The sequence below is a fragment of the Pipistrellus kuhlii genome, unplaced genomic scaffold (assembly GCF_014108245.1).
Source record: "Pipistrellus kuhlii isolate mPipKuh1 unplaced genomic scaffold, mPipKuh1.p scaffold_m20_p_10, whole genome shotgun sequence".
Lineage (NCBI taxonomy): Eukaryota > Metazoa > Chordata > Mammalia > Chiroptera > Vespertilionidae > Pipistrellus > Pipistrellus kuhlii.
This window is the reverse complement of record NW_023425405.1, coordinates 25,946,421-25,959,300: the sequence shown is the minus strand read 5'-3', so window position 1 is coordinate 25,959,300 and position 12,880 is coordinate 25,946,421. Positions and strand designations below refer to the sequence as shown.

Below are 12,880 nucleotides of genomic sequence, written 5' to 3'. Positions count from 1 at the left end.
GGACACTCAGAACTGGAAAGGGCCCAAGTTAGAGGCGAATATAAATGGAAAAGATCCTAGCACCATCCCCTCCCGGAGTGTGGGAAGCCAGAGTAAGCTACTCGGCCTCTCCCAACTCCATTTAGTGTATAAATGAGATATATACAATATATCTCAGCACCTACGTGTCTGGTAATAAGTACCCAAAATGACAATGACTAATAGTATGGTAGCTTGATACCCTGTAGGTAATTTAGCATAAAAGTTGTGTTATTGTAAGCCAGTCTGGTTTATCTATATGGTATATACATTCCTCAATTATATGTACACCAGGAGCCAGCTAGGCAGCCCTAGCCCAGGGGTGACTCCATGACACAGTCTGGGGACCAGGAATTAAGAGGGTATAGTCACAACCTGGTAAAACGGGCTTCTTGTGGGCGATGAGCCCTCCCTTAGAGAGAGAAGCAAAAACAGGTCTTTAGAAATAAGCAAATCATCTACTTAGGTGTCAGTGTCCTCACATTTGAACTGAAACAACTTATAGTATGGTGTCTACATTTCCCTAACCGCTCACTCTTCAGCGGCATCTGAGGCCCAACTGTTATGAGACCATTTTGCACGGGGATGGATGACATTTCTTCTTCAAGAAAAGGGGTGCACTCCAGGGGCATCAAATGGATGCAAACCAAGGGTGGCATCTCTCCCTTAAATCCTCGCAGGATGCATCTCTTGGCCTACTCTCCACGAGTCTACCAGAAAAGAAGACGTGGATTTAAGATCCATTGGTGAAAAAGTCACTTCTCTCAAATCCCTTGTTGCAGGGGCTCAGAGAGGAGGAGGATTTGACTCGGGAAGGGTTTAGAATTCCTCATGTTGTGTGACTTCGATTTGCAAAGGCAATGCTACGCGACACGCGTATTGTTGGCTAGAAGAGGAAACAATTCAATGCATTTTTCTGACATTCATTATAAAACAGACACAAGTATGTTTTCAGTTTGACATCTGTGTCTGTGTGTTTCAAGTGCAAGGCTAAAGGTCCTCACCAAAGTGTCAGCCAGGTTTTTCCGATAGACATATATCCGACCAGATGCTTCCAGGGATTTGGAGATGGCTAGATCATTGGGATGAAGTTCACGCTTTCCTTTATTTAAAAAAAAAAGAAAAAAAAAGAGGAATTAGAAACACGCAAACAGCAGTAGGCATACAAGGTGCATCTGAAGAGTGAAACACACCAAAGAAAAATGTTTTAAAGTAAATAGGATACAAAGTACACAGAACTGAGTTCTGCGTAGCCTCTATAATGACACCAAGGATACCAGTGAGAGCAGGGCCATCACTGCTCACTAGACATGAAGGAATCCCCTTGTGAGTCTATTACAATATCTAGTCATTCTTTGGAACACAGAACCTTTTAGGGGAGAAAGTACAATTCACTCATAACTCCAGCACTCAGATAAACCATTTGATGAGAATATTGGTTAACATCTAGGCATATTTTTGTTCTGATTTTGATGTGTGTGTGTGTGTGTGTGTGTGTGTGTGTGCATGTGTATTCATACACACACATATAGTGGCCATTATTTGTACATATACATACATATTTATTATGAATACATATATTTTTGATTATGTAGTTTCATATTCTGATTTTATTATAAGCACTTACCCATTTGTCAAAATTATTTATATATGTCATATTTAATTGGTTCCATAACAGTCTATTATACTATCATTTACTTTTCCTGCTTTTGTTGAACATTTCAGGTTTTCTAATTTTTTTTTGTCATATAAATTAGATGGCAAGATGTATGCTAAATCCTAGCACAGGGCTTGGGATATAGCAAGGGCCTTGATAAATGGGATCTATTATTACCACAGCCATAATATATACTGCTGAAGTCAACATCCTTGTGCATAAATCTTTGGCTGCTTATAGATGATTTTCTCAAGATAGCTTCCCAGTAGTGGAATTAGTGGGCCAAAGGGAATGAATATTTTTGAAATTTTTGATGCAAACGGTCAAATTGTTTTCTAATGCTTACACTTACCAACACTGATCATTACTTTTGGTAAGTTTGCTTTTTTCTTTTTTTTTCTTTTCTGAAACCATAAACAGATTTGCAGTTTATTGTGTATTTCTTGACTTCCAGTGCAGCTGGAATTTTTCATATAATCTCCTTCCATTTTATTTTCCTTCTTGCAAATTGTCCCTGTCCTCTGACCCTTTCTTTGCCATCGCAGGAGCTCTCCTGTACAATAGAGAAATGTCCTCCTCCTAACTACAAGACGCAGGTGGGGAGCAACCACAGGAATACTTGAGTTTATTCCACTGTAATACAATCAGCTCCCGCTCCCCCCCTACTCCCCAAAGCAGCCCTTCAGATACCTAACCTGGCTGGGAAATGCGATATTCCACCTTTTTTTCTAGGTAACCTAATCAGCGTAAATGCCAAATTTTGTTTGGAACAGTTCTGCTTAATACAGAGCACACGAATGATAATCTAATACATTCTTTACGGCCCCACATTATAAAGATCAATAGCACTGTCATGTCGGGCTGTTGACGTGTGTAGTAAATGGTCCCACAAGGCTGGGCTCAGAGGTTCTTCCATCTCCTCCCTCTTTGTTTGGCTACAATTTCTTGCAACCCTCTGTGTGCCCAGATGTACCTTCAGCCTGAATTTATGAGAGCCATTCTGACAGTAATTTTTCCAGGTGCTCAGAAATCCTCCCTCCCCTTCTTTTCAGGTTTGTCACCAGACTATAAAAGATTAAAGCTGAAAACATTTTAAGCTCAGATATCCGGGTAGATATTGTAGTTATTACCTACATCTACCTACCCTCAGTACAAAATAGCACAAAACCTACCGAAAGCTAGAAGGATAACAGCCACCAGTCCTTTTAGGAAAACCCATGAAACCTACAAAAGGCCAACATCTCTAAAATTGTTTTTTGACAACAATAAAATAACATTCGATCTCACTGTCGTTTTATTTTGCAGTAGCATTTGAAACATTATTTATTGAAAATTGTGTAATTGGAACAAGGAATACATTAAGCCCTATTTTCTTCCTCTTCTTCATGATTGTTCAGGGGATATTAAGCTGCAGGCAGAAAGGTTCTTAACGGACAAAACTGCTGATTGATGGAAACTGATGGCACTTTTCCAAACTGGTGGGATAATTCAAGAGATAAGCTGATATGTCTAGTGATGATTGGCAATGAGTCTACGCACATTAAAACGCCACTGCCCACCCTGATGAATCCGATTTAATAGAGTGTAAAAATTGTATTTCATGGCCATCAGATAGAAACTGGGTAGTAAAAGAGCTGCTCATTAATTTCCAGGTTCCCACGTGGCCCTGTTGGGTCCCACGTGACTCTCTGCCCCCTCCCCTCCCCCCTACCCCCAAGTTCACTCAGATCCTTTCTCCTCCAGCACTTTTTGTAGCCGTACTGTCTTGAGAGGCAAATGTTGGTTTTGATGAAACTTAATATTGTTTAGGATCATTTAATAATTTGGTCACTTAAAAGTAAATACAACAATCATTTGTCGTATCTACCTGGAATGTCTGAAATATTTTATTAAAACTTCAACCACCCTCAGAGAGGGGGGAGGCTCCCTTCACTGATGAGGTTGGATCTGTCCGCATTGCAATCTACTAGCCTGCAGGGGGGACGGTTTTACCGGGCTCCTGAGTGACAAAGCAAGAGAAGCAGTGTTTGGCCCCATAATGCTATTTACTTCGGGGTAAATCCTGACATTCTTCTCCTGACTGTAGAATGCTAACAAAGGGCGGGCGAGGAGCAATGCGGTCATCTCTCCCCTCCCCCACCCACCCGCTCACCTCCTCCCATTTTTCAATGCTAAGTCACTTCCTTTGTGTTTTTCTCAGGGTTAATGAGATATTCAATAAAAACTGTAAGCCAAGAAAGGAGGCCAGCGTGCCGCAGCCTCGCAGGCTCTGGTGAGACGAACGGTCTGCTCAGGTCACAGAGATCAATAGTGTCAGCGTGTAATCTGTGTGATCTTATTCAAAACAGACAAGAAACCATCCTCTGAGGATAAATGAGGCCCGAGGGGAGACAAAGCTATAAGCAGGCCTCCCTCCCCGGGTCCACCTGCGGGAACATGGGCTGTGAGCATCGTGCTTGTGGTGCAGGCTTTATTTCCTGCCGCGGGGAGTCTGTAAGGACTAAATTGTCAGCCAGCAATATGACTCGCTCAAGGCTGTGCTTCTTCTTCCCTCTTCCTGAAGTAATTTTATCCTTTAGCAATTTCCCACGTTAATTTAAATAGGAAAACAGAGGGCTTATCTAGAGCACAAAATATGAGGAGCTTTACAATGTATTTCAGAGCATGGGTATGCCTCTCTATGCAGCTCTCAGGGAGGATGCTCAGCATCCCACGGTACCCAGCTGTCATCATGGAAACGCCTCATGGTCCCTGTGGCCGGCCAGCTGCGAACCTCCAGGGGAAACGCCGCACCTGCGTTGACTCTGAACAAATGTCAACACCCCCCCCCCCCCCCGAAGGAGACCCTGCGAAAGGTTAGTGTTCTGGGACAGAAGAGTGCTCACCCCCAGAGAAGGAGACGGCCACCAGGGCCAGGTCCTCTTCCGCGTGCTGGATCTTCTCCGCCACGACTCTTAGGACCTCCTGAGCCGTACTGGAAACTTTCGCCTTCACGCTGACGTACGAGTGCTCCGTGATGTACACATGGCAAAAAACTGCACAGGACAGAAGCATGGTTAGCAAACCGAGGGCCGTGGCTCTGAGTCACAGACTTTTCTAAATCAAGGTTCCCACCTTCTTCATCTCACTAGTATGAAACATCCACAGTCAGATGTTCCTACTTCCCATGTGCAGGCACATGGGCACCGGAGGGCATAGGCCCACACATGTGTGCTTGCACACACACGACATGTAGACTTTATGTGCTAGTGAGCGAGTCTGAGTAGGAGTCAGGCTGCCCACACGGTCATGAGAGACGCAGGTATGTGCTCACAGTGGAATGGTCGACCCAACACAGTGGAGTCTGTGGAACCTGTACTTTTGAGTTCCTTTTGTGAGGGTTACTGAGACAGCCCAAAGCAGTCTGCTGCAATGTCTAGCGTACAGTTTTACCTTAACCTCCATTTCCGGACAGTCACCGTGACCCAATCAAGACCACCACCACATTTTGTTATTAGAATTCTCTTAAGCTTATCTAAAAATCTGCCACTTACCATGGTTTTTATGTACAGCCTTTTACTTAATTCTTAATTTTTTAACTTTATCTTTACTGATGACATTATTATAGATGGCCCCACACTCCCCGCTCCCATGGCCCACCTCCACCCAGCACCCAGCCTCTGCCTTCTCTTCCTTCTGGCCGTCACCACACTGTGGTGTTTGTCTATGGGTTATGCATACATGTTCTAAGGATAATCCCTTCGCCTTCTTTCATCCAGCCCTCCCCCTCTCCTCTGACATCTACCTGTCTGTTCCATGCATCCATGCCTCTGTTTCTATTTCGTCAGTTTATTTTGTTCATTAGAGTCCACATATAGTGAGAGCATATGGCATTTGTCTTTGTCTGACGTGCTTATTTCACTTAGCACAGTAACTTCCAGGTCCATCCATGCTGTTCAGTGGTGGTGAGTTTTTAGTTTCCAACGAGTGGTCACATTTCTAGCCATTTTAATTTCCTTTTTAGTTTCTGCAGGGCTAATTATTACTAGGACATTATCACCAGCTGGGTGAACGGGTCCTGGAGAAACGCTTTATGATTTGGTAGCAGAAACTGCTTTAATAGCAGTCGAGATCATTGACACATTATTTGCTTATTATATCAGCTATTTTGAACAGCGGTGTCCTGGCAATACTATTATGTGATCAAGGAAACAATAATGCCCAAAGGCTGTTTCCAGGCAACTTTACAATCTTTCCACTTTTTCCTCTTCTTCGGAAAAGACATAAGGATGATGATATACTGAGACATTTTTCTCTCCTAGAATACAATGTGTGTGTTTTTTGTGTGTGTGTGTGTGTTTTTTTTAAAGGAGTGCAGCTGCTGGAGAAATTTCATATGAAATTTAAACGGCACCACACCATAACCCCAGGAATGTTTGCACAGAAATGCAAGTAAACTGAAGACAAACTGAGTTTACGTGTGCCAACCTCAACGTGAACATGCCACCAGGAGGCACTGACAGTATTCAGTGTTTGGCTTCACTGGGTGTGTCACTGAGACAATAGCATCTAACAAATCATCGTTTGACATGTTGTCAACAGACTCCTGAGGGACAAAAAGGCTTTTTTCCTTGCATAGGAACATGGAATTTTTGAGCAAGGCAAAGATCCCATCCACAAGCCACCAAACATGATGTAATTCACAGCTTGCTTAACGAACTGATGGACAGAAAGAGGCCAGGGACTTGGAATACTCAGCTTGGAAAATGGTACTATTAAATAGTGAGACTGACAGGCAAGGAAGGCGGGCCAGCAAGGCATGAGAGGTGAGATCATTTTGTTTGCTCGCCCACTTCTGATGACACAACGGCACCCTTGCGAGCAGCAGGAGGTACAAATAGCACAACAGAAGACGTATTCTTGTGACACTGCGTTAAGTGTCCAGGAGGCTGAGCAGGTGCAAACGCTCTCACAACTGCAGTGCTTATGGAGAGGCCGGTGAAGAGAGAAGGTCTGAGTCACCTCGAGTGAACATTTTAATTACTGTGTTTCCCGGCTCTGCACTTGACTCAGCCCTTATCCAAACAGGAGGAAACCATCTTCTGTTCCGTTACAGAATGTTACCATAGAAAAGCACTCAGCATCTTCAGGGAGCTGTTTCCCCTCGTGCTGACCAGTGGGTCCCGAGCCCTGTGGGCACTGATAGGCACAGAATGAGGACATGCTGGGTGTGGGGCACTGCTCAGCACCGCCATGTCTTGCAGGGATTTTGGTTGCATATCCTTCATTATTCTCCCTGAGATTTCTTTCTTTCTTTCTTTCTTTTTTTTTAAATATATTTATTAATTTTTTACAGAGAGGCAGGCAGAGAGATAAAGAGTTAGAAATATCAATGAGAGTCATTGATCAGTTGCCTCTTGCAAGCCCCCTACTGGGATGTGCCCGCAACTAAGATACATGCCCTTGATCAGAATCAAACCTGGAACCTTTGAGTCCGAAGGCTGACGCTCTATCCACTGAGCCAAACCGGTTTCGGCATCCCTGAGATTTCTTTCCTAAACGTGCCCTGCACGTGCACTTCGGTGGCCTTTCCAGCTAGTCACAGGCCAGGGGCTGGCAGAGTCGAGGAGGGACAAAGAGGAAGGCTGCATTTCCTGGCAATTCTGCACCTTTTCCCAAGAACTCAGGAAACCCTCTGCAGGCTCCTTTCCATAGCTCCCAAATTACAAGTGTCCTTGAGCCTGGCCAGTGTGGTTCAGTGGTTGAGCATTGACCCAGGAACCAGATCATGGTTAGATTCCTGGTCAGTGCACATGCCCAGGTTGCAAGCTCTATTCCCAGTAAGGGGCATGCAGGAGACAGCTGATACATGATTCTCTCTCATCACTGACTTGTCTCTTTCTCTCTCCCATTGCTGAAATCAATAAAAACATACCTAAAAAAAATTTCCTTGGTCCTGGGGGACACTATCACATGACTAAAAAAAAGGGTAACACCCAAAGCAAGAAAAGAAAAGCCACCATTTTTTGATGCCAATGTGCTGGTTACAGGGTGTGACAGCTGGAGTGTCCAAGCTGTAGAGCGATGGTGATGGACAGCAGCCCCACCTACCCCCAGACCGTACTCACTTTCCTCTGTTTCAGTCACAGCGCCTCGGTGCTGGAGCCAGTTCTCCTTAAGACTGAATTGGTGGAAAAGGGCCTTATTCTGTGAGAAGGGAGAGCGAGAACAATGAATGAATGCATTCCTGCCCTTTGGAAAGCCACAGCTGTTACAACATGTTCCAAAAGAGCTAGCCAACTTCTTTTTTTAAAAATGAAATCCATCCCCCCAATCCAAGAGGAATAAGCCGGGAGTTGCCTCAGCTAACACATGTGGAGGTGGACAGTCTGGGCAACACGACAGACCTCCGCCAAGGCCAGCAGAGCAAAGAGTCCCTACGATTACTCCCTGCCACCAGCTGCAGAGTATCTGGTAACGACAGACACCCCCAGATCCTTCTGAGAATCCCAGTGTCCACCCTGCTTTGGGATACAGCAGCCTTGGGACAGCCTCGGACTCTGCAGTACGACAATGACTTTCCTGAGGAAAACAGGTACCTTATCTGCTTCTACAAAACGTGTGCCTGACACTCAATTTCCATCCTCTCCCTCAAGTTGAACAGGAAACACATCATTCTTACTAGCATCCCTCTTTCTAGGTGGAAAGTGCGAAACATTTTCTTCCGAGGCTATTTTTACTCTTGTCAAGATTCTTGCCTGGAATATTTTTCTTCTTCCGTGTTTGACATTCAGATTTGCATCACTCTGGGGACACTGGGGAAACTCCGAGACTTCAAAATGCCCCACCAAAAACAAACCAACAAAAAAACCCTGAGAGCAAGTCCAGGGCCCAGGGCTGCCCCTGAGCCGGCAGGAGCCCCGGGAGGTGGCGTAGGTGAGTGTGAGTAAGCTGCAGCCCAGGTCCCTGTCTCTGAGCTGAATCACCCCATCTCAGGCCAGAGGGGCTGCCTTACCTTCCTCTGTGGAGAGTACTCATCAACGGTGCTGGAAGGGAAAGAAGGAGAAGTCAGCCTTTGTCCCCAACCCAGAATAATGCAGCTACTGTCCCCGAAGACTAACTTTCAGGCCCTGGGCGGGGGCTTTTGCTTTCCCAAAAGATAAGGCACTTGACTTTGGGCTTTGGTTTCCCAGGGATCCGGACAGACCTGAAGCCGTCCCGTCCGCCCCATGGGTGTGTTTTGCTTCCCGTCCGCAGGAAGTGAGCCCTGCAGGCAGAGCCAGATCTCATCCCTCCACAGAAGCCCCAGTGCCCTCCAAGAGGGGCAGACTTCAGTGCAAAGGATTGTCAGGGCGGCAGCTAAAGGGCCGCACTGCATCTCTCCCAGGATATTTCTACGTGTGGTGGAACTGGGGGGACATTCTGTAGGTCCCCAGCTCAAATCTTCTTACAGAATCTAAAGACATTTCATAATCTTGTCTTACACCATTACCCAAAATGGTCTTACACCATTCTCTTACTTTATTATTTCCCACTTTTACGTAAGTTCTTCAATGAGATTTGTTACATTCCATTCATGCCTTTAAGGCATTTAAGGGTATGAAGCCAAGGATGGAAGGTTCACAACAGGAATAAGGCCATAGGGGGACTATTTTGATGTGGTTTGTCTCTCTTTTTTGTCTCATTTCATTGTTCCTATTTTCATACTAGTCCCAGGCAATGGAAACACTATAGTGCAGACTCCAATAAAAGAAGACCATGCAAACCCACAACATTCATTTCTAACATACTATCCCCACGAACACCTCATTTCTGAATTTCTAAACATGTAATTTTCGTGTTTGAGGATTTATTTGCTCCTAAAATTACCTAGACATTTAATTTGCAGGAGGATCATTCTTTATTGAAATCAGGTCATGTTTTAAATCTCAAATCAGCAATCTGGAAGGAAGGCCTGAGTTAACATTTTCTAGGAGATATGCCTTAGTGACTGCTGGAATCTTAATAGAGGTTTCACCACTTGACAGCAGATGTGCTTCGTGTTTGCTAAATAGAAACCACACTGTAAAGCAGAGGACAATTTTCCCCTTCAGATTTGCAGCAATAGCTGAACAATGAGTTGATGTTTTTATTTACCAAAATGAATAGGAGAGTTCGTATAATCAGAGCAAAGTCAAGTTTTGCCAATTTTAAAGACTAATGATAGACACCTGGGAGGCACTTGGTTATGCTGAGGTCACTGAGTAAATGGTTTCCTTTAATCTTTCTAAATTGATTTAAAAAAAAAAATCCCCAGGAACCCATAAAATTGAGCTTTTATAATGCTCACTGGGACATATTTGTAAAACATTTTTTTCTCTATTCCATCAGAGAGCTATGAGCCCCTAAAACAACAAGTTAAATAGTTACACTTTTAAAATTACCTATTAATATATTAAATAATTGTTTTTTGATTTAATCCTCACCCAAGGATATATTTGCTGATTTTATTTTTAGAGAGAGGAAGGGGGATAGAGAGAGAGAAACATTGATGTGAGAAATATTGATTGGCTGCCTCCTGCACACCCTCACACCCCAACCAGGGATTTGAACCCCTAAGCTAAATATGTGCCCTGACTGAGAATCGAATCAGAGACCTTTTGGTGTACCAGATGACACTCCAACCAAGGGCTGAAATTATTGCTTTTATGTTGACTTGGCTCAGTTTTTTTCTCTTGCATCAGAAGAGAGTTAAAAAGTAGTCAATAAGCTTGTTAAGTGTTCATTCATTTTGAGATATAAAAACAAAACACAATTTACAACTAGAAAAACTAAAGAAATCAAGATGACTGTCAGATTCAAAGTGTTCAAAATGGATTTTCTGGGACATCTCGAATTCTACCAAATTTGCTGCTTTCTTTCATTGACCATAACATGGAAAATAAACTACATACTGACGACGGTGCATTCCAAGTATCTTTTGAAATTCCTTCAATTCTTTTTCAAGTATTGGGTATTCATAGACATCATCCAGAACGTTCCTGTATATGGTCTGGGGGAAGAAGAAAAACGGCAGTTGAATTGGTTTAATGTCCATTTAGTAATGTTCTTTTAGTCCCATACAACCTGCTTATGCCCAGGGAATTGGTGGCCCCCAGGACAACGCAGGGGTTATTAATCCTGGGACCAGGGAGATCCTGAGTGGGGTCACACCTCCGAGTCCCTCACTCGGCTGGCACGGACGGCCCTCTCACACTCTTAGGGCTGAAGGTAGGAAATGCTGGAAACTCAGAGCTCTCTGGCTGGCTACTGCAGAATCCTATGCCTGTTCCATACGTTAAAAAATGCTACCCACATTTTTTCACGTATGGAACAGGGAGGAAAAAATGTCAATTGAGTTACATTACCCAATTGTTTTGAAATAACGTTAGTTTAGTCAAAGAGCTGGTTGAACACCTTTACGCTGGATGTCTACATGACATCTGAATTTTGAATTCAAGTGTTTTACTCCATGAAAGAGAAACAGCCTGACACTTCCCTGTTTGGAAACAGAGCCCTTCCTGGCTCCAGTCCCACTGAGCCCTTAGTGTTAACCTGCATAGCTTTGGGGGCCAGAGGAATCCGAGCGCCTACAAACCACCTCTAGAGAGTGACCTGTGTTGAGAAGATGTTGCAGCCTATTACTGATTAGAAAAATACATCAGTTTATCTAATACCCAATGTAAATCTAGGTTAGCATCCATCTTATAAGCTATTATTGCTTAAAATTCTCAAAATATGTCATATCCTCAAAGTTCCATAATATAGTTATGAAACTTTTTGAGGATATGGCATATTTTGAGAATGGCATATATTGGGAATATAGTTTTTAAATGGTAATATTTTAACCAAATATCATATACATGAGACAGGTTAGTTCAAATTTATAATAAATCCCAACATATGAAATACTATTAAGTTTAGAAGTATGTTTTATTTTACCTTCCTTAATTATTTCATTTGCAATTAAACTTCTCATGACTTATATAAGGTAACATTAAGTTAGTGAATGTAAAATTTGCCCTCTACACTTTTTCACAATGAATTCAAAATTTAAAAAATTCTATCTATGTGTGGAACATCAGGCCTTACAAGTCAAAACAAATGAACACTTTGTTCAAATCACAACCATAACCTTACAAATGAGTTTTTCAAACGCAAACTAAAAATAAAACCAGTCATCCAGCATCCAGGAATAGCTGGCGGTTTCCCATTACCTTTAAGAACATTTTGGAGTGCTCGTCTTCGTGTAGCCAGTCTTTGTACAGAGAAATCCACTGGGAGACAAGATGCAAGACTTTGCGTTTCCGACGAGGAACATCTGAGTTTTCTTCTTTGCCTTGATACTTCTTGGCAGAATAGGTGCAAGTGGTTAAGAAAGAATATTGCCTTGTTGAAAATAAAAATATTCCTATGAAGCATAGTTTCTAAAGAATCTACAAGGAAGAAAAAAATATCTGTAGAAAGACCAAAAGGTGTATATGGCAAAGAACAAAAGTAACGCCAGGAAAATGACTCACACACACCCGGGGACAGGCCGTGCAGGTGAGGGTGAGATGATGCCACTGTCAGCTGCTGACTTAGTTCCGTAGGCAGCCAGGGTTAATGTCACCTCGAAGAGATCCGAGGTGGCTCATTAATTCCAAGGGTGGCTCCAAGGGACCTGGCCACACTGTTTCCATGAGAGTTAGGAGAGCGAGGCCACGTATCCTTAGCTTTTCAGAAAGTCGTTCTGTAAAACTAGTTACTTCTAAAGTAGCCCCAAATGAGCACAGATTTCTGAAGCATAATTGGTGACATGTTTCAAATGCCCACCCTAAGAATTTACTTGAATAAAAAGGGACTGGATAAATGTGCAAACATAAGTAAAAAGGACTGCTAATTTTAACTTTCATTGGAACAAAGAAAAGAAAAATATGAATGCTTTAATCATTGAGGATAGTTAATGAAATTATTTACATATCCATTTAATGGGTTATTCTGCAGCCATAAAACTGATAGCCCAGCAGTACATTTACTGACAGAGAATATCCTAGCATATCGTTAAGTAGGAGAATAAGAAAAGGGCATGTTAGGATGATCCATTTCCATTAACTATGCTCATTTATATGAATAATTCCATTATCTGGAAAGATATACTGACAGTTAACAGTGGCTTCTCAAGGTAATGAGATTTCAGATCACATGAATTGCTATACTTATAAGTGT

At 42.9% G+C, this 12,880-nt stretch overlaps 1 protein-coding gene across 7 annotated transcripts in view; it reads right to left on the bottom strand.

Annotated features, from left to right (window-relative positions):
• RAPGEF5 (Rap guanine nucleotide exchange factor 5) overlaps positions 1-12,880 on the bottom strand; it is a 183,866-nt gene that overhangs the window by 26,891 nt on the left and 144,095 nt on the right. For 5 of the 7 annotated variants that reach the window (XR_004986512.2, XR_004986511.2, XM_036429200.2 and 2 more), the window contains exons 13-18: positions 11,890-12,034; positions 10,588-10,685; positions 8,670-8,700; positions 7,783-7,861; positions 4,561-4,710; positions 1,023-1,120 (exon numbers count right to left, since the gene is read on the bottom strand). Coding sequence is in view for 5 of the 7 variants with exons in the window: in XM_036429200.2 (XP_036285093.1) it covers positions 1,023-1,120; positions 4,561-4,710; positions 7,783-7,861; positions 8,670-8,700; positions 10,588-10,685; positions 11,890-12,034 (601 nt within the window). In the remaining 2 variants the exon portion in view is untranslated. The remainder of the gene's footprint in view (positions 1-1,022; positions 1,121-4,560; positions 4,711-7,782; positions 7,862-8,669; positions 8,701-10,587; positions 10,686-11,889; positions 12,035-12,880) is intronic. The other 2 variants (XM_036429202.2, XM_036429201.2) reach the window with 1 other exon arrangement.